General features: G+C 40.3%; 1 protein-coding gene and 1 long non-coding RNA gene across 13 annotated transcripts; one reads left to right on the forward strand and one right to left on the reverse strand.

The window, feature by feature from the left end:
* Positions 1-1,843: 1,843 nt before the first annotated feature.
* LOC143497164 (uncharacterized) lies at positions 1,844-3,157 on the reverse strand. Its single transcript, XR_013125715.1, has 3 exons — positions 2,839-3,157; positions 2,687-2,740; positions 1,844-2,370 (listed from the first exon to the last, which is right to left on the reverse strand). It is a non-coding gene; the product is annotated as an uncharacterized LOC143497164 (long non-coding RNA).
* Positions 3,158-7,465: 4,308 nt separating this feature from the next.
* On the forward strand, positions 7,466-19,721 carry LOC143497162 (uncharacterized). 12 transcript variants are annotated; one of them, XR_013125707.1, is made up of 8 exons: positions 7,467-8,090; positions 9,290-9,346; positions 10,767-11,774; positions 12,966-15,581; positions 15,722-16,127; positions 16,242-16,342; positions 16,693-17,805; positions 17,960-19,721. XR_013125707.1 is itself a non-coding variant. In XM_076992963.1 (6 exons), the coding sequence occupies exons 3-4, from the start codon at positions 10,844-10,846 to the stop codon at positions 13,052-13,054; spliced, it is 1,020 nt and encodes a 339-aa protein (XP_076849078.1). In that variant the 5' UTR covers positions 7,466-8,090; positions 9,290-9,346; positions 10,767-10,843; the 3' UTR covers positions 13,184-13,214; positions 16,790-17,943. The 12 variants fall into 12 exon arrangements, 2 of the variants coding, with proteins under 2 accessions (XP_076849078.1, XP_076849079.1); XR_013125710.1 differs by lacking the exon at positions 17,960-19,721 and having other exon boundaries at positions 16,693-17,461; positions 17,694-17,943; XR_013125711.1 differs by lacking the exon at positions 17,960-19,721 and having other exon boundaries at positions 16,693-17,461; positions 17,697-17,943.
* The last annotated feature ends 922 nt before the right edge of the window (positions 19,722-20,643 follow it).

A 20,643-nucleotide genomic window follows, 5' to 3' on the forward strand; every position in this document is an offset into this window, starting at 1 on the left:
ACATGGTTACCACCCCGATGGCCAACATGGTTACCACCCCGATGGCCAACATGGTTACCACCCCGATGGCCAACATGGTTACCACCCCGATGGCCAACATGGTTACCACCCCGATGGCCAACATGGTTACCACCCCGATGGCCAACATGGTTACCACCCCGATGGCCAACATGGTTACCACCCCGATGGCCAACATGGTTACCACCCCGATGGCCAACATGGTTACCACCCCGATGGCTAACCCTCTTAGCATGCTTGTTAGCATGCTTCTGGCTAACACAGTTGGCAGCCTGGTGGTTGGTCCGCGAATGGCCAGAGTTATTTGCATGCTTAGCAGCCAGACTGGAGTCGGATCTCTGATGCTGATTGGGGTGTGCTTGATGTCCTTGATGTCCTGGAGAGGGAGGCAGTATGCTGTGATGAGACTGCTCAGTTTCTGCTACTTCAGTTGAGGCAAGAGCTTCATATCTGTTATCGAGAAGAATGTTCTGTTCTGAGGATTGCTGTTTGCCGCCGCTGCTGTGCTGGTTTCTGCTACGTTCCTTCCCCCGAACAAGAGTCCAGCCCTTATCATTGTTGTTGTTAACGGGATTAGGAGTTGAGGCCAAGATGAGCTTAGGCTTTGCCCCCAGTACATCCCAGCAACAATGGAGAGAAACGTCTCTTTCTTTGCCAGTCACAGGGACGGTTTTGTCAGCGGTTTGTGTGGCAAGAATCAAGTCCAGATATTCTTCCTCCTCCCTTATAGAATGTAAGGTATGGATTCTTTCCTGAAGTTCTGCAACCCTCTGAGACAGTTTGATACACTCAGAGCAAATAGATGATGTGGAAGCATGAGCCATAATCGCAAAAGCACCGGGCACAAGGCTCAAATATCCAAGTTAAAAATCCAAAGTGCAAAAATAACACCTAATAAGTTCTGGCAGGTATTTCACAGCTGAAAACAATATCAGCTGCTGATAAAACAGTGCACAAAAACCACTCACAAGGATGAGGCGCAAAAAACAGTTCACTCGCAGTGTCGGAATGTAAAAAATGCTAAATTATCCTTTATAGATTAATGTAAAAAAAAAAGCTTACCAAGTGAAGTAACGAGTAATGGATCCTTTTAACTTGTAAAAATAACTTGAACTTGTAGATATAACTCAAATAAATGAAAGGACAGGCAGAGCTGACAGAAAAGATCTCTAGATCTCTCTAGATCTCTCTCTAGTTCCATTATCTGTTTGGCCAGCTGTCTCTGCCCGTCACTGATGCACGCGCTCGGCGTAATGTACACGCCGGCCAGAACGAAGGAGCTGAATTCTCTGGGAGAGTAAAACAGCCGACAGTAAATGAAGAGAGACTCCAGATGAGGAGAGCATGATGTTAACAGTACTGTAGTGTATTTACACCAGCGCTCGTTGATGTAGAAGCAGATTCCTCCTCCCCTGCTCTTCCCGCTCCGCTCCACGTCTCTGTCCGCTCTCAGCAGCTGGAAGCCCGGTACGTCCAGCGCGCTGTCCGGGATCAGCTCGTTCAGCCAGGTCTCCGTGAAGCAGAGGGCAGAAGCAGAGGAGAACTCCTTGTTGGTCCGGTGGAGCAGGAGTAGTTCCTCAGTTTTGTTGCTGAGAGATGGGAGGTTGGAGAGGAATAATGACGGTAGAGGTGTGCGAGGCCCGCGCAGCCTGAGACGTACGAGCGAGCCCGCATGTCTGACCCTTCGTCTGCACCTCCAGTGTCTCCTTGTGTAGCACAGATGAGAAGGGTTTTATATATATATATTCTAATGAATGGCCAATAGGTTCGGCTATCGGAGCGTAGTGGGGTGTTTAAATGACACACAAAGACAGTTAAATAAATTTACAGAACTGGCTTTAGTGACATAAATCATAAAACTAACAACAATTGTACAAGACACACAATCATGAAAATAAAAGTACACAATAAAATACAATTGATAATAATAATACTTGGCCAAGTGCTAGTTCTCAGTTTTAAATCTTTTGGGTGCACCCTGGTAATCTGAATACCAAATGTAATAGACAACAGATTCAATTTCAACTCGGTCTCAACTCAGCACCATTCACATGAGGAGAATTTCCTACCCAGCAGTTGTTATAATGTCCCAAATAAACACTAGTCCAAAAGGTAATGTCCGAAATTATAGGGTGAGACAATAAGAATGAAAATGTCAGTCAGTGGTCATACGCATAACCAACTGTGGGTGAAGATGTGAGTGATACAGGCCTACCACACCGCAGGGTGCAGCAGGACTCCAATGGAAAAGAAGGAATCCAGTTCTTTCTAAGTCCAGGTGGGAAGGCTCGCCATCAGAGTCACAGGAGGAATCCACCTCAAGAATAATCCAGCATAAAAAAAAAACCTGACCTGTCAACAGACAGGACCAGCAGAATGGAAGAATTTTATTAAGCTGTTTTGGCTGTAATTCTTAAATCATGTTTCTATAGTCATACTTGACATCAATTTGTTACATTGCCCAATTTTGCAATAAAACAATCTCCTTTTACCTCAATGCAGTATTTCACTACATTGTCAATTTACTTTTTATGTAAATTGCAAAATTATTTTCTAAACAATATTAAACATTGTATTTGAATAATTAAATGGATCAATTAAACACTATTACTAGCAAACATGTAATAAACAGAACAAAAACTCAATGAAAGGCACATAATATGCTCACCGATCTCAATGCCACACGTTTGGGACAACAATATGGCGGATCTCAGGCCGGACACTAGATAACGTAACAAGGCATATTTTTCATGCTTTAACCTCAATAATACGAGCTTTCATCGTGAACAAAGTAAAAATATACTATATTTTAGGCTTTACCTTCAGCTGAATGGAGAACGAGACGAACTTCCAGGAGCCAATAACCAATAAGAGCTAACGAGGCTAACTAGGTAGCTCTAACAGTGCTCGGTAGAGAAACTGAAGTTCAGTCTTTTTTCCTCACTTCACAACTTCCAGCTTAGAAGTCGGATGATAACCGGCCATTCTTTCTGAAAAAGGGTTTGTTTCAAGTATTATAACCGTTTTAATACACAGACTCTCGCGCTGCACTGGCTAACAGTCTCATGGCGGACCGCTCTCTCTCTCGCTCACCCACATTCCTGCAGACGCGAGGAAGAAGGGCGGAACTTACCACGGCAGTCTGCATTCGGATTGGTTTACAACACCCTGGAACCGAAACTTCCTATTGGCTAGGTTGACCACCTAGCTTCCCCAACCTCTATTTCTTAAAGGGGCATCCCCAGTTTATGTGGGTTACACTTGCTAGTCCCAGCAGCATCAGCGCGGCCGTTGTTAAGATTTCCACACACTCTGAAGGTACTTGAGGAGAAATGTTGTCTCTCATGGTTAGTAACTGTTCTCTGTTCCAGCTGACTGAGTTTGACATACAATAGACAACATTAATTAACAAAAACAAACACAACACGGAGGAGCTCGTCACCGTGGCTGCCATCCTGCAATCATGTTTTGAAGCTAGACTGTAAATCTGTCCCTCCTACTGTTAGTAACACCTCACTGCCACAGACTTGGCACATTCCACCACATGCATTAGGTTTAAGCCCAAAACCTGTTAATACAGTGACAGTGTCAAAATTAAAGTCATCCACAACAACTCAACTTCTGAAGAAATATAAAAGATGCTGTGATGGTATCATTCCTAACCTCTATTGCCCCATTCCAGCCCCTCTTCCAAGTGATCAGTTTGCTCATGTCCTTACAGAGAACCTTTCTGCTATTGGAAGCATGTCTCAAATGGTCCAGCTACTTCAAGCATCAGCCAGACATCCAGTGGATAAAGTTGCAACAGAGTTTGGAGACCTGCCCTGTGGATCACTGCAACCATGACTACTATTACCAGGTAATGGGGCAGATGGGCATCACTGGAATGAAGTGGTGTGATCTTTTTGTTCACTGTACCAAAGACAATCACCTGGAGCAGATCCACTTTGATGGCAAGATATCGGAGTCTATGAAAACTAAACTGGATATGTTCTTCTTTGAATATTTTCTGCCTGGCCTGTGCAGATGAGGAGACTATAAAGGAAGGAAGCACATAAATTTGGCATTGTTCCTTAAGGAAACTACTGTTAATAGGTAAATGTTTCTGTAATATGACAGTTTTAAGAATTGATTTTAAAAAGTGAGAGAATGTCATGACCATAAAAATGTCAGAACCATAAAAAATGAATTGAGAATGATTTTTAGAAAATTTGTATATTGTTTTTATTGGTTCACAATGAGCAAAAATGTGTTACATTAATTTCATTATTAACAAAAAAAATGTACATCAATAAAAGTTGAGCTGAATAAATGTTTGAATGTTTGTTACTCAGTGGAAGAATAATTTTCCAGCAATTCAAAGTCCAGTATGGCTAATAAAAATAACACTGATTTTGTAAAATACACTTCATGATTGTACTATGCATGTTAACATTTGATAATACACTTTGAATATGTTACTTCATAATTAAAAAAGAGGTCCCTGAAAATTGGTAAGTAGAGCACAAACACAGCTGGTTAACTGAACCACACAGGGAAAGGGGCAGAACTCCGTCAAATATCTGGTATTCTTTAATGTGTCTGATTGCTCAACATGGATCCTCAAGTGAGCAATTTCTTGCATGTATGTAATTTCTTCTTTACTAAACTGCCCACATGGCCCCAAGAATGTAGGAATTACAAGTTTCACACAAATGTTACTGAGGAGGTCTTTGATAAGAAACCCTTTATCTACAATTACTTCATCTCCTGGTTCAAGTAGGCTCAGAATGCCAGACTCTTTGGTAATTTCTTTATCACTCTTGAGGTTTTCTTCCTCCAGATGGTCAATCTCCCTCTTTGCTGCATCAAGTTGTTCTTCTACAAACAGAGTCTCCTCCAGATAGTCATGATCACCCAGTGCCTCTATGACCTGCTTAGAACTGTGTTGGAGGAGAGACAAAAGAAAATGGGAATAAAAAAGAATTATTAGTAAGGTGATCTATTTTTAAATTTACACAAACCACCTTTGACTTAAAGTGATTTGATAATAATGTTATGGATTACCAGACCTTACTTCATGCACTGCACCAACTTGTTATGGGCTTAGAACATTATTTTGTTTACATAATAAAGATAAAATGTTTCAAATATTCCAATAACCTTTGAAATCAAATATTGTAATGAGTAATACATTCATTGACAAATTAATTCATTTGCAGCTCTGTACGTATCTGGTAACTCACATTTCTTTCTCATGCAGATTTGTAATGTGCAATTCTTCCTCTTCCTCATCAAAGTCACAAGTTGAACTAAAAAGTATCATCTTCCCATCACTAAATTACAGCCTGGCACACAACAATGACCAACACAGCGTCAATACAGTGTCAACACAGTTTGTGTAGTGTGTGGATACACTCCTTGAGGTATCATCTTCCCATCACTAAATTACAGCTGCCACACAACAATGACCAACACAGTGTCAATACAGTGTCAACACAGTTTGTGTAGTGTGTGGATACACTCCTTGAGGTATCATCTTCCCATCACTAAATTACAGCTGCCACACAACAATGACCAATACAGTGTTAAGACAGTGTCAACACAGTTTGTGTAGTGTGTGGATACACTCCTTGAGGTATCATCTTCCCATCACTAAATTACAGCCTGGCACACAACAATGACCAACACAGCGTCAATACAGTGTCAACTAGAGCTGGGCGATTAATCGATATTATCTATTAATTCGAATTTACAGTTAAGGACGATGTGTTTTTAAGAAAATCGATTTTCTGAGATTTAATTTTCACCACCGACGCTGCACTGTGGGCTCCCGTAGTTCAGTGAGTTTAGCACCTCCCACCCATCCACCCTCAAAACACACACACACAAACATGACGGCGGAACTTGTGTCCAAGAAAAGAGCAACTAGCTCCGTGATCTGGAGTTGGTTCGGTTTTGCGGCGTCAGATGTAGACCAAACAAGTCCTCGCTGTAAGGTGTTTGAAACCGATAGAGGGAGAGAGCGAAGAGTGCTATTCAGTTGCGCTGTCAATAAAGTTTCCCTCCGCGGGATATTTTGGATTAAGCAGTTTCTGCCTCGGTCACCGAACCCGCTTCAATGGATTATACTTTCGCGAGTGACCGTAGCGCGCGGCTCCGGGCACCTCGCGAGTGTGTAAAATGGAGACAAATTAAGTATTATATCGCGATCCATTATTAGTGTTGACTTGTAACTCCTGCGGTAGCCCAACTCAAAAGTAGACCAAAAAACCGCACCCCGCGACCCCATAATTTTTACCCGCGGCTGGATTTTCCAAACAAGCCCAATTTGGCGTGAAAACGCGAACCTGGCAACTATTGTAGTATAAAGTATAAACTGTGGTAGTATAAAGAAACAGTGGAAGGAACATTTACCTGACGAATTTTAATGTTACATTGTGTTTCAGGTTTGAAAAGTGCTGGAATTTAGGCTAAAGTGAGGGGAGCCCTGTTCTTAATCAGAATGTAGACAGCGTGACTGTCAGTACAACATGCAAGAATTGTTCAATTGTATTTGTTTTCCATTTTATTAAAGGGCACCAAATTATTTATATCTATTTATTTTTTGAGGGTGTGTTTTATTTATTTATTTTAAGTTTGAGGTTGCATTGTGTCAATGCTTAAAGTATGTTGGAGAAAACCTTCTAAAAGTTACTGAATGTTCTCACTTGTTTACAATTTGTTTCTGCTTGCACTTTAACCCCAAAGGGGAAATTTAAGTGAAAAATAAATTAAAACTTTTTTTTACCATTCCTTTATCATCTGTAGTTTTTTAGTAGAGGAAAATAAATCTATTAAAATCGAAAATCGGATTAAAAAAAAATTAATCGAAGATTTTTTTGGAGGGCCATATCGCCCAGCTCTAGTGTCAACACAGTTTGTGTAGTGTGTGGATACAGTCCTTGAGGTATCATCTTCCCATCACTAAATTACAGCTGCCACACAACAATGACCAACACAGTGTCAATACAGTGTCAACACAGTTTGTGTAGTGTGTGGATATACTCCTTGAGGTATCATCTTCCCATCACTAAATTACATCCTGCCACACAACAATGACCAACACAGTGTCAATACAGTGTCAACACAGTTTGTGTAGTGTGTGGATACACTCCTTGAGGTATCATCTTCCCATCACACAACAATATGCCACAGCAGCACTGAACTAGCTGCACCGCTCCTGCAGCTCCGCACGACACTTTCAGGATTCTTCCCACCACAGCCTCGTTTTCGTGCAGGAATTTATCAAAATGGCAACCAGCATGAAATAAACGAATTAAAATAAATCACTGAATTTAACTCACACAGTCTCAATCAGTCACTCTAACATATTTATAGTATTTTTATTATTATTTTTTTCTCTCCCACAACGTTATTATTTTACAGCTTCAAAAACAGGTATTATGCAAATTAGGCGATAACGCCATTTTGTGACTTTTAGGATAGCCAATAGCGTCTTTCCTTACTGAGGAGTTGGCAACTTTTACGTTTTCTTGTAAACTTAAAAAACGTGTATTATGTTATTTAAATAACAATTAAAGAACATTTTGATCTGTAAACGGTAGCAGTCTTAAGGGTGAATTTATTGGATTTATATTTCCTGGTCGGAAAACGTAAGCGACACGTAGGAGATGTTGGATTAGATGCAGCTCCGCCCCCTGGACCGACCAAAAGAAACTATGGACGGTGGGAGGAGTTGGATCTAGATCTAGCTCCACCCCCTGGACTTTTGCTTCTGCAGATACGGAAACTTGTTGGCAACGCTGCTCTTACAGACAGAGAAGAGACTTTGATGAATCCACGTACGCAGCAGTCGGTGTGTGCGGGAGAGTTAAAAAGATTGAGTATTAATCTTTTTACACGAGTATTGCTCCAAATCAATAGCAGCGTTGGTATCGATATTTGGATCGATCCGCCCACCTCTACCTACCATCACCATCGGACATTACAGACCACAGGTTTCCTTATTCTCAATATCAGCATCGGGCGTTTAGTGGAGTTGCGCCTATTGTCGTGTTGGTGTTTGGAAGTGTTGGACTACTGGTTGACCTGTAAGTACTAAACTTAGTAATACGTACCACTAACACCTTTTAACCACATCTTAACCACACTATTTTGTTCGTTCCGTTACCTCACGGTTGAATCTCGTGTCTTGACTAAGTTGGTGGAAAATTCAATGTGTTAAAGTGTTTTTATAATGGATGTTGTAGCGCTAACTAACCCAGCCAGATAACGTAGCTACTTATTTGATACTATACGAATATAATTATATTTGGATCTTTTGTTTAGTAGCCCAGTGGTTCCTATTACAAAGATAAAAGCTTATCTAGTTATATTATGCTATTTTTTTGGTTTTATTACTGTAGCTTTAATGTACGATTTAATTGATTTTATGCTGTTATAGTGGATGTATTGTAATGTTACATATATTTGATTTAGTTTGGTTATTCATTGGAGTGTTTTTACGTTTAGGTGAAATCATACAGATATATACTGGTGTACTTTTCCTAAGCACAATAACAACATTTGGGAGAAGCTTTGACGCCCCCTCAGGAACTCCTTTAGAAAATGTTTACTGTGTATTGTCTCCCCACCCCCGCATTGAAATGTAATTTTTCGCCCTTTATTTCTGATTATTTTCCCATTGTTAATCGGTCTTACCATTTATCTATGTTTCAGAGCAAACAAAGTAAATGACGGGAATAACATGTATTATTTGAAGCTTGCATGTTAATGTTGTGACCCTGAGTTCATGTAGTCTTGGTGAAGGTCGTAGTGATCTGTGGGATCTGCATTTGAGTTTTCAATCCATCTGTCATTTTCTCCAGTTGTTTATACATTGTTATTTATTAGTGAAAGACAATATGAGATCAAATATACATTTTACTAAAACATTATGTTGGTGTTTATAGGAAACTATGCTTTAGTGCAGGCATGTTCAAAGTTCGGACCAGGCGACAATATGCAGCCTGCCAGCACAGTATAAAATGCCCTTTTACAAAAAAGCTATTTTATATTTCAACAAAACATGGCAGTAGATCTCGCCTATACTGTAGATCTCAAACAGCTTTTACAGATACGCTGTAAAAATGACATGGCATTTAATATGAAATGGCACAGAGATCTATGTTGAGAAACTGTTTGAATAAAGTAGATGTGTTAGATCTACACCACGTGTGCATGTACATGTTTTCTATTTTAATAAATGTGAAGTGTGTAATTTTAATTATTTCATTCCAATCATTTTCAGTCCAACAGAAATGTTGAAGTTGTCTTAACAGTGAGAGATTTGAGATCTTCTGAAGAGGTGAGTTATATTTTAAACCTGTGACTGATACATTTCTCAGTATAATCCAGATAATTAAGCAACAGTTTAAAGCACACACAGACTACAGGTAGCCTGTAGTCCCTATTGTACCTTTTGGATTTGAATACATAATGCAGCCTTTTTTGTTTTTGGGTCTTTGAACAGACTCCCAATCTCATTACACACACACAGGCTGGGTTATACATCCTTTAACACAGTATTAACACAGTATTTCCCAATCTCATTATACACACACAGGCTGGGTTATACATCCTTTTACACAGTATTAACACAATATCTCCCAATCTCATTATACACACACAGGCTGGGTTATACATCCTTTTACACAGTATTAACACAGTATCTCCCAATCTCATTACACACACAGGCTGGGTTATACATCCTTTTACACAGTATTAACACAGTATTTCCCAATCTCATTATACACACACAGGCTGGGTTATACATCCTTTTACACAGTATTAACACAATATCTCCCAATCTCATTATACACACACAGGCTGGGTTATACATCCTTTTACACAGTATTAACACAGTATCTCCCAATCTCATTACACACACAGGCTGGGTTATACATCCTTTTACACAGTATTAACACAGTATCTCCCAATCTCATTATACCCACATAGACAGAGGTATAGACCCTTCTGAACAGGACAGTAACTCTGCTATGGAGTTATAATGCTGCCCAAACATTGTAAACAAACAGAACATATTCCACAAATATTCTATTTGCAAGCAAACATAACATGACTTTCAAATGAAAACCACAACTTACAAATACAAAATGTGATAGTTGTTCATTCATATGTGACTTTCAAGCAAATGCACAGCAACTTACTAATTCATCACACTACACGCACAAATACGTACGTACAAAAAATGTCCTTTGTGGATCATGTGACTTATTGGACACTTTTAGCAGGAGCGCTTTCTAAAGAGGCACATTAAGTAATCGTGTGCACAGGTGAATTTTCTGTCATATGTTGGTGCTGCCCATAGATTAATTCTCTGATGCACAATAATTAAAAAGATCAAATCACACTGCTGGAACTCATAAGGAGCTTCAACAGACCAAAGCAGCTCTGCAGCACCATGAGAGAGAAAGGAAGGAAAAGAACAACTTTGAAAATAAAGTTGATGAACCCTACAAAATAAAAGTCCCTATAGACTGGCACATAGAGTGACACTGAACCAAACAGAGAGACACACGTATCACAACATAGACAAATGTTTTCATTTTAGTGAAATAAGGAAGCCTAGCACTGTCTCCTGATGGTCTTTAGCATGAATGTCTTTAGCATGAATGTCTTTAGTATTATGCAGAGCCCAAATGGTTCTTTGTCATGATTGTTTCATCTTCATCTCACAATGAATTTGCAATGTCTTTTTCCTCTAGGAATCAATGCTGTAAACGTTACCTACATAAACACATTTATCTGTGAGGAGTATGTCATACTGTTGAAATCAGTAAACATGGAAAAGGAGAAAAGCTACAACTGCTTAGAGTGTGGAAAGAGTTTTACTAAACACGGTCATCTCCAGCAACACCAGCACATTCACACAGGAGAGAAGCCATATCACTGCTCAGAGTGTGGGAAGAGTTTTACTACACAGAGTCATCTTAACGAACACCAGCGCATTCACACAGGAGAGAAACCATATCACTGCTCAGAGTGTGGGAAGAGTTTTACTAAACAGAGTCATCTCAACGAACACCAGCGCATTCACACAGGAGAGAAGCCATATCACTGCTCAGAGTGTGGGAAGAGTTTTACTACACAGAGAAATCTCCAGCAACACCAGCGCATTCACACAGGAGAGAAGCCATATCACTGCTCAGAGTGTCGGAAGAGTTTTACTCAACAGAGTAGTCTCAAAAAACACCAGCACATTCACACAGGAGAGAAGCCACATCACTGCTCAGAGTGTGGGAGGAATTTTACTACACTGAGTAATCTTCAACGGCACCAGCGCATTCACACAGGAGAGAAGCCATATCACTGCTCAGAGTGTGGGAAGACTTTTATAACACAGGGAAGTCTTCAACTGCACAAGCGCATTCACACAGGAGAGAAGCCATATCACTGCTCAGAGTGTGGGAAGAGTTTTAATCGACAGAGTCATCTCAATGAACACCAGCGCATTCACACAGGAGAGAAGCCATATCACTGCTCAGAGTGTGGGAAGAGTTTTAATCGACAGAGTCATCTCAATGAACACCAGCGCATTCACACAGGAGAGAAGCCATATCACTGCTCAGAGTGTGGGAAGAGTTTTACTACACAGAGGAATCTTCAACTGCACCATCGCATTCACACAGGAGAGAAGCCATATCACTGCTCAGAGTGTAGGAAGAGTTTTACTCAGCGGAGTCATCTCCAGCAACATCAACACATTCACACAGGTAAACAGTAGTGGGAGACACTGAGCACAGACGTTTGAACGTTTCCTCATCAGTCATGAATGATTTTAAGTTTTCTTATGTTTTCACTATCCATGGCTAGGAGGCTAACTGGCATCAGTGTCCCTGCTTGGTTATGAATGTGATGAGTTTGTTAGTGTAAATGTGGATTGGCACATAAGAGATAGTAGTTGGTAATTGAACATGAGAAACGTTACCGGATAACAACACAGAGGTGAATATATGAAAGACCACATATACAAATATGCTCCGTACCCCCCCAAAAATGTTTTGGTACCTCTGGGGATTCTAGGGGTGCCACCAGGGGTACATGAGCCGTAACAGGTCCTATTTACCACTGTATTGATTAGGGATGCACCGAAAATTCGGCCACCGAAAATTTTCGGCCGAAATGGCTTAAATTTGCATTTTCGGTTTTCGGCCGAAATACTTTCATCACCGAAACAACACGGCCGAAACAATGTACTGTGATGACGCAAGCAAAAATCGCCACCTGCACGCGCTTATTTGGATAAAGCTAGCAAAAAAGTTTTCCAGTGATGGCGCCAAGGCAAAGGACATTACACCAAAAATTATGGAACTCGCTGCCAGACGATCAGCCGTTCTCTGTCGTAGGGATTTCGTAGGCTAATAGAGCACATTGAGCCCCGTTATGTTTTGCCGATCAGACGACATTTCTCTGAAGCGTGTTTACCTGAGCTGTTTAATGTTGTTGCAACTCACGTCACGTTTTTATGAGAGAATTTATATTTATCTTTCAGGCCAGTCAGTTATAATTAAATTTAACTCGTATAAAATACATATATTTATCCTCTCAGATAAAAACGGTCTGCAAGCGAGTTAAATTTAATTAGGGGTCGGCCGTTGTCAGCGTTATCGTCGTTATCGGCCCACCACTAATTTTATTTTATAATATGCATTACTGTAATGTCAGTGCTAAATAAATATTTTCAAATGAAATTTTGTAGTTGATTTATTCTTTGAATAGCAATGCCTTGATTTTAGTGAGGTTAGCCATAAATCCAGTGTTACTAATAATTGGCATAATGTAGGCTATTTCGGTGTTTCGGTTTTCGGCTTTCGGCCTTGGTTTCCTAATTTTCGGTTTTCGGTTTCGGCTAAGAATTTTCATTTCGGTGCATCCCTAGTATTGATGTAGACTCTTGTTAGCAGGTCGGGGCTGCATTGTACAGCCACAGACACTCGTCTGCTGGCCTTTGATGTACACTGTACTGCTACAGATTTGGAGCAGCGAACTGTAGGTTTGTACTGAACAGCCATATTAACGTCCTGCTGCTCTGTCCTTGTAGCAGGTCTCTTAGTAGTTGGGGCTGTGGTAACCTTCTAGGGTACTGGTGCCTGTGCTGAGACTTCCTCTCTGTGTGCTCTAGGTGGAACATGAACAACCTCGGGAGCAGAGAATGCATCAAATTCAAAATCATCAACAGTGGATCCACTCTTGCCAAATCGTTCTCTAAGATGTTAAAAACCCATCGAGGGTGTTCATTTCCTCTCTGGGCTGAGACAAGGACAAATTAAAAAACTTATCTGATCTGGAGAACGAACCCCTCCAAATTATCCTCCTCATTGAACTCGTGGAAGGGACAAATCGAGGAGGGTAGCTCAAACGGTTTACCATCCTTAACCTGTTTAATCAAGTCCTCAGACAAGATACACATTGGAAGATAACCGTAATCCTCCTCCTGATAATGCCTCACCTCGTAAGACTCCCTCACTCTCCTTTAATGGTGGATTATTCTGTGACGTGGCAGGTGTTGTGCAATCAGGAAGCAAACACAATTTGGTTTTTAACAAACGGGTTTTACTTTGAACATATGGGGTTGCACACAAATTGACAGTAGACACACGAACAGCACGAGCACAATGAGGCATGATAAAGCTAACGGAACTAACTGGCTAACACACATATGACCAACTAATCATTAGACATAAAGACAACAGACTCGACCAGCAACCTGACGTATAACAGAACACTAAAACTTAACAAACTACACACACAGACATCTACAGACACGAGAAGCCATGAACAAAACAGAAATATAGAAAGATTAATCAAATCTGACATCCAAAACACAACAGACTGCACAAGACCACAAACGGTCACCATAATTTTTACTTTCACAATAAGTTTCACTATAATATGCACCATCACCTTACAATAACCCACAAAGACTGAACACCAACGATTAAATACAAGAACTAAATTACAAATGAGACACAGCTGAAGGGGAAGTAACACGGGGCGTGACTGAACGGACTAAAAAGTGATACATGATTGACAGGGAGGCGGGGCTAGACACGACACCCTCCTTAAAATCTCAGCATCACCTCTATTCCGTGACCTACAGAAAGCATGGACTACACTTGCTTACAAAGTGAACATACAAGTTATTGTGTGTTTTGGATTCCTGTAAATATATTAGTCCGGAAATTTCAATGTGTTTCAATAATTTAATTAGTTTTTAATATGTGACTAAAGCTGATGTGAAATGTGCATACCTCAGGGGTCACCAAATGGCGGTCCGGATCCGGACCTGAACGCCGTCCTGTCCGGACCCAATCACATTCCCAATTAACTGGATACGGACCCAAATTCCAAAAATATTTTTTTATTTTTACGGGAGACTAAATTTTAAACCGGAGCATTTATTTCAGGGCTATTGGAAAAACACTCCGTGATGAGTGTTACGTTCGACACCGCCGACCCGGACCAAAATTGGACCGCGGAAAGATATAATTGATTACCCCTGGCATACATGTTTTAACTGGGACTCCATGGAAATCATGGTGGTGTTTTTGACTCTTCTGAAAGTCTGTAAATGCTCTATTGACAGATTAAAAGCAATACTACACAAACAGACCTTTTAGTGTTTTTTGTCTATAATTTGTTACACTCACAGAAATGATTCATGACAGAGGTAAGTTTTATGCATTTACATCTATTTGATTTTATTTAAAAACTCATATATTTTATATTTATGCCTTAACATTAATTATTATCTACATAATCTAATCAATTCTAAAATGTCTTGAATGTAATTAGTTAATTTATACCTACACAGTTGAAATAATTACAGCTGTAAATCAAACAAGGTTCTGTTATATAAAATGTATGTGACTGGTTTTCATTGAAGTTATGAGAAATGAAATGCGCTGCTCTCCCGCGGGTCTCCAGCAGGCAGGTTCATGTGGGTAGCAGTCGTCCATGCCACGGTAAGCAGACCGAGACATCCTGTTTTATTACATTCAAATGTGTCATAATCGTGCAGTTTATATCACATCACATCAATGTAAATATTTATATAGTTCTTGATTATTTTAAGTAGTTTTATGTCGGTCGTGTTGCTGGACAAGACAATACCAACACATGCCAACATCACAGCGAACAGGCTTGCTTTTTCACGACATCTTAGCTAGTTTGGTAATACAGTTTGATACTGGATTAAACTAACCCATTGCGGTTGGTTTTCATGACGGTTAAAATTACTAGTTATATCAGTTGCAAAGCAAGCCAGAAAGCATTCTCTTTGTCCACAACATTTAGCATATTCATTTTGTAATAAGTTAGTCGCTGTCTGCTTATTTAAAGGTAAACCTGAGAACTCGTGCCATGGAGGTGTTTTTGGTAGGTGCAAACTCATTACATTTTGACAAAATTCTGTGGTGTGAATGCACAATATGGCATTTCTGTGATTCGTGCAAATCTGCAATATAAAAGTGTCTTTTTTTTAGGGGGGAGGGGTGTCAATGTGCTTCACAAGCTTAGTCGTGAATACAAATAACTTTGTTGGAGTGTTTTACAGATGGGGTGGTCCACTAGGGAAATGTCAGTGACTTTGTTAGCCTCAGCACCTGTGTTTTAGTCTCTGACACTAACAAGCATGAATCATATGTGTTTGTTTTCCCAGAATGAAGACATCAATGTGAGGCGTGATTGTGTGCTGAGTTGTCTGAGCATCTACCTCAATGAAGACCTGGGCACACTGGTTAAAGAATACGTGGTATGTCAGCCTACTGTCTTTTGTGCCAGATGGAATTTCCATCCAGATGTGCCAGGTAACGTGCCGTTCATGAGAGTGGGATAGACATGAGAACACATTGACCTTGACCACCAGTAGTTTATCATTAAGTCCAATGGGTTGTTTGTTTAGAATGAGAAATTCCCAAAAGTAAAGTGGTGGTAGTGCTGTCGCTTTGTAGGAAGTAAATCCACTTGGTCCAGAGGAACCTGAGGATAAAGTGGGCCGGGTTGGGGCACCCAAACCTAAACGCCTTTACTATGCAAAGGATGACAATTCTCACCAAGACAACAAGGTGAGGACACAGACACTTCATATTTCTTATGACCCAGCAGCATGATTTGGAAGTGTTAAGTAAGAAATGCCTTTCAAATAATGTCAAGTCATTTTGATTCTTGGTTCTGATCAGCTGGATTCAGCTGCTCTTGGTTCTGATCAGCTTATGAACTCCAGCACCTTGAGAACATCACACAGAAGGAAGCCTTCTTGTCTTCTTTGAACATATGGCAAGTACGTGGACATGTTAACTGAAACTATAACCAATACAAGCCTGATTAGCAGTTGTCCATTTCACACCGTCTCCCTCTCATAGTTTGTCTTCATCTACTCTCCTCTCAGTCTCTTTTTCTCTTCATCTTGCTCTTTTCACTGTTGTCCCCTACTGTCTTCTCTGTATCTTTCTTTCTCTCATACTCACTCCTCTCCCACCAGTGTAACTTCACACAATTTTGCATGGGAATTTAAAAAGGTGACAAATTTGGTCGTAATGGGTTATTCTCAATTTATTTCTTGTAGTATGTTTAGCATTGCTGTTCATGGAGAGAAACAATGGGATAATTAGTGTTTTTCTCTGTGAAAAGGCAGCTGAGGATCTGAGGCAGTCAGAAAAGCCAAAGCCAGATGTCAAGAGATAAGTCATAAAGCAGTGTAGTTGGAAGCATGAATTATTTTTGCTCTTGGGGCTGAATGTTGACTAGAAGGGGGTGTTTCCAACAGTCGAGGAGTAAAGGGAGAGACATGGGAAGGTTAGGGAAAGGTTGGTTCTTTCTCTTCTTTATCATCCTCCCTCCAACCTTCCTCTCACTCCTACTGTCCTCTCTTAGGCCAAGACAAGACAGCTCACTTCTTTACGGGTGCTGAAAAGTTGAATCATTTCAGCTTTTCAATGCTGCTCAGCACCTCCCTTGTTTATTACGTCACAAGGTAAAGTTTTGTGACCAATTTGCAAATACCGGACAAAACACAATGTGAGTCAGCTTTAGACATAACGGGTATGATGCACACACTCTACCACTTCCTGACTGGAAGACTGCATCTTTATTTCCTCTACCATACTACTGTTTTAAGTGTTTTATCAGGTGCCCAGGCTCAACTCAAACATGTGAGAACAACACTACTCCTTCATATGATAATTGTCAGATTATTTATTGTCACCTTGGCAGAAAAGTGCAAAATATTCAAGAGTAGTACTGCACACCTGATTAATCACTTAAACTTATAGTATACGCAGGAAATGAAGGTCTTCCTGTCAGGATGTAGTGGAGCCTGTGCATCAAGTCTATTATTCCAGTGATGAGAGTAAGAAGGAGAATAAACCTTACCCCTACAAGAGCTTAGGAGAGAGAAGAGGTGAGTAGAGAAGGAAGACTGTAGAAGAGAGGGAGAGGTGGTTGGAGAGGTTTGCCTCCTTTTCTTCAATCCGTTTTCCCTGCACCAATGAACAGTTTCTTATTTGTCTCTTACAGCAGCTACTAGCTACGTATTTACATCGCTGATCTCTGAATAAAATCAGTGGGAGGGTTCCTGGTTCTGTATTGTTAGATGTATTTTAGTTGGTGTGTTGTTAACTGCATTTCTTTAGCAGGTCAAAGGCTTCATTAGGAAAAGAGCAGGCTCTGCAGTCTCCCCAGAAATCCCTCTGTCTTAAAGAAGCACAAAGCCTTACCCCCAGTGGTGGATCAACCCTTAAACACGTGAGAACAAGTCTACTGTAAAGAATATTTGTCAGAGTTTTTAATTGTTGTTGTCATCTTGATTGAAAAGTCCACAATTTGAGAGAAGACTGTATATAATCTCATGTTAACAAAAACACACAATGCATCCTTATGACTTTTTCTTTTTTTCCAGGCTTTTAGGAGGTGATCAAAGGTCTTAAGGTCATTGTTACCTTGAACATGCATCCATCTCATTCTCATGAACGCATGTATGCAGTGGCGTGCACACATAGACATCAGGTGGTGCTAAAGCACCAGCAACTCTGCCCTTTATCAACGAAAGTGCCCTTTTGAAACTTCGGTTTTCATTTTACTGAGGTCGGTTTGAAATGATCTTTTGAAAACCTGAGCGATTAAAAACAATGCCCTGAAATGAGCCACCACCTCGCACACACCCGACCTCTCTCTTCCTTTAACACCAGATGCGCTGCAGCAGCAGTTCAGTTCAGTGAGTGGAAGGAAGCGTCTTCAGCACAACACACACGCTCACAGATAGACTTCTTCTCCCGTCCCCACCAGCCAGGTCACATACACATCAAGTCAAATCGTACCGTTTGCCCTCTAAGACCAACGTGAAACCATTTTGTTGTGCAGTAAAATGTCTCATAGAGCACCAAACTACTAAGCATTTTTTGCTGACTGGTCGTGAGGACGACCACATACAAATAATTAAGGTAGAGTTTGCAGATCTATGTGTTAAGCTGAACATTTTCTGTTGTATAGGTTTTGTTAGACAACATAAATTAACACATTCATTTGTGAAAGAAGAAACTGGAAGTTCCCCATTACCTGTGAAAAATGCCCATCTGCATTCATGTAATGACAACACTCAGTAGCCTATAACTCCTTCTTGTTCTTTTTGGTCTTTTTACTGTCTTAATTGTAGGCCTATATTGATTTACTAATTGCAAAATATATGCAACAAGGCCTGCAGACAGTGGAGGGTAAACAGAAGTTAACTGAAGGACTTAAAAATTACTGTATATAGTTAATATTGGATATGAATTTTATCAGTTGGCTGCGTGACTTTTCTCCGTTGAAAACTCACGTTTAGAGAATGTTACAAATAAAATGTCAAATTTCATTCAACATGTGCTTGTAATTTTTTTTATAATTAGGTGTACCACGTGCGCTAAACAGTGCCCTTCAACCCCCCCGAGTACTTGCCCCCCAAAATGTCTGTGCACACCACTGCTTTAAAGAAATATCTTCAAATTAACATTCAGTTGGCCTAAGGATGAGCTGCTTATATTGTGGTGGTCCAGGTTAGGGTCACACAGCTCATCATCCTGTTCTTTCTGTTCCAGGACATTGAATCCAGAGAGGCTGAGCAGATGTTGCCGAGCAGAGGGTCATGGTCCTGATGGTAATGGACGCTTTGCTGATGTTGGTGTTGTGCTGGAAGGTGTGGAAGTTCTCCATAACCTGCAGAGTGTCAGCCATACATGTGTGATGCTTTATGGGCTGATCTACACACTCAACTTGAGTTATCCAAAAAGCATGCGTACATTCGAGGTGTACCAGAAAATCCTGATGGACCTGGACTCAACCAAGCTTTCACCAAAAGTACAGGCACTGAATATCAAATTGCTCCAGTAATTTGACTGGCAGTAATGCACTTAAACAACCCCTACCTGATTTGTCTTTTTTCCTCAGTCAGAGAGGATCTTGTGTTTAAATGATCCCTTAGTTATTGAAGGGTATATCAGGGAAATACCTGTTTTGTTTTCTTTTAGTGTTGAAGCATTTAACGGGAGTGTTGTGAGAGTGTAGGTGGGTTCATGGATGGCTGGTTTCTGAAGTGTGTTAGCTGGCAGTGTTGTAGTGGCTCAGCTCAAACTGTATTTGTCATTGTTTCTGAATTCTGTATGATCTCGTTGTCTTTAAAAGATATTTAATCTACAGAAAAGATCCTGAAGATGTTGTAATTTCATGTATTTAATGTTTAATGTGAAGTTCTAATGCTAATAAAGCTTTTGAATCAACAAGATGGTCTGATTGTTCTTATGCATCATTAAGATTGTACTAAATGGAAAGACAGAATGTGATTGGAGATCACAGAGATGAAAGAAAACAAAACTGAGTCTCAGACATGAAGAATTTAAGGCATTTTCCCCACTGTTTCCAAATGTTTATCTGAAGTGACAAACCCAGATGTGTATCATTACTATGTTGCTGAAACAGTGTGTTCACACAGGCAGTGAAAGCTTACTGCAATTTAGATGCTTATAATTACTTTCTCAGTGGAAAAGATGATGCAGAGGGCATCAGAATTGTATATGGTGAAGTTGGAGCAACCTGCCAAACACGTCACTATTTCTAAAACATACTGCACATGTTTCTTAGTAAGGAGTGGGGGTTGTTTTGTTAAACTCTATATTTAATTATATATTTTCAATGGTTTGAACATTTATTCAGCTTATTAGAAACAAACGTCGATTAAAAAAGACTTCAGAATTGCCTTTATTGTCATTATAATTTACATTACAATGAAATTTGATTCTCATCCAAGGTGTTTGCCAGTACAGTAAATACACACAGAGAAGCCTCAGGCTTTAGCCAAACAAGGCGTGCTGGCATGAGGTTCTCCGTGTCCTGGTAGGAGACCTCATCCATGTATCACATGATGTTTCCAACAAGCAAGTAGTTAGATAATGGCAGTAATCTATGCAGTTAGGCCCTTATAAAGATCCAGATCTGTCACTTCAGCACATGCTTTCTAATGTCACACAAACACAAACACACATATCTATCTATCTACCAACTTAACTACCTACCTGCCTCCATCTATTTGCTTACCTCCTGTCCAGATGTGGC

Source organism: Brachyhypopomus gauderio, unplaced genomic scaffold, assembly GCF_052324685.1.
Source record: "Brachyhypopomus gauderio isolate BG-103 unplaced genomic scaffold, BGAUD_0.2 sc101, whole genome shotgun sequence".
NCBI classification, from domain to species: Eukaryota; Metazoa; Chordata; class Actinopteri; order Gymnotiformes; family Hypopomidae; genus Brachyhypopomus; species Brachyhypopomus gauderio.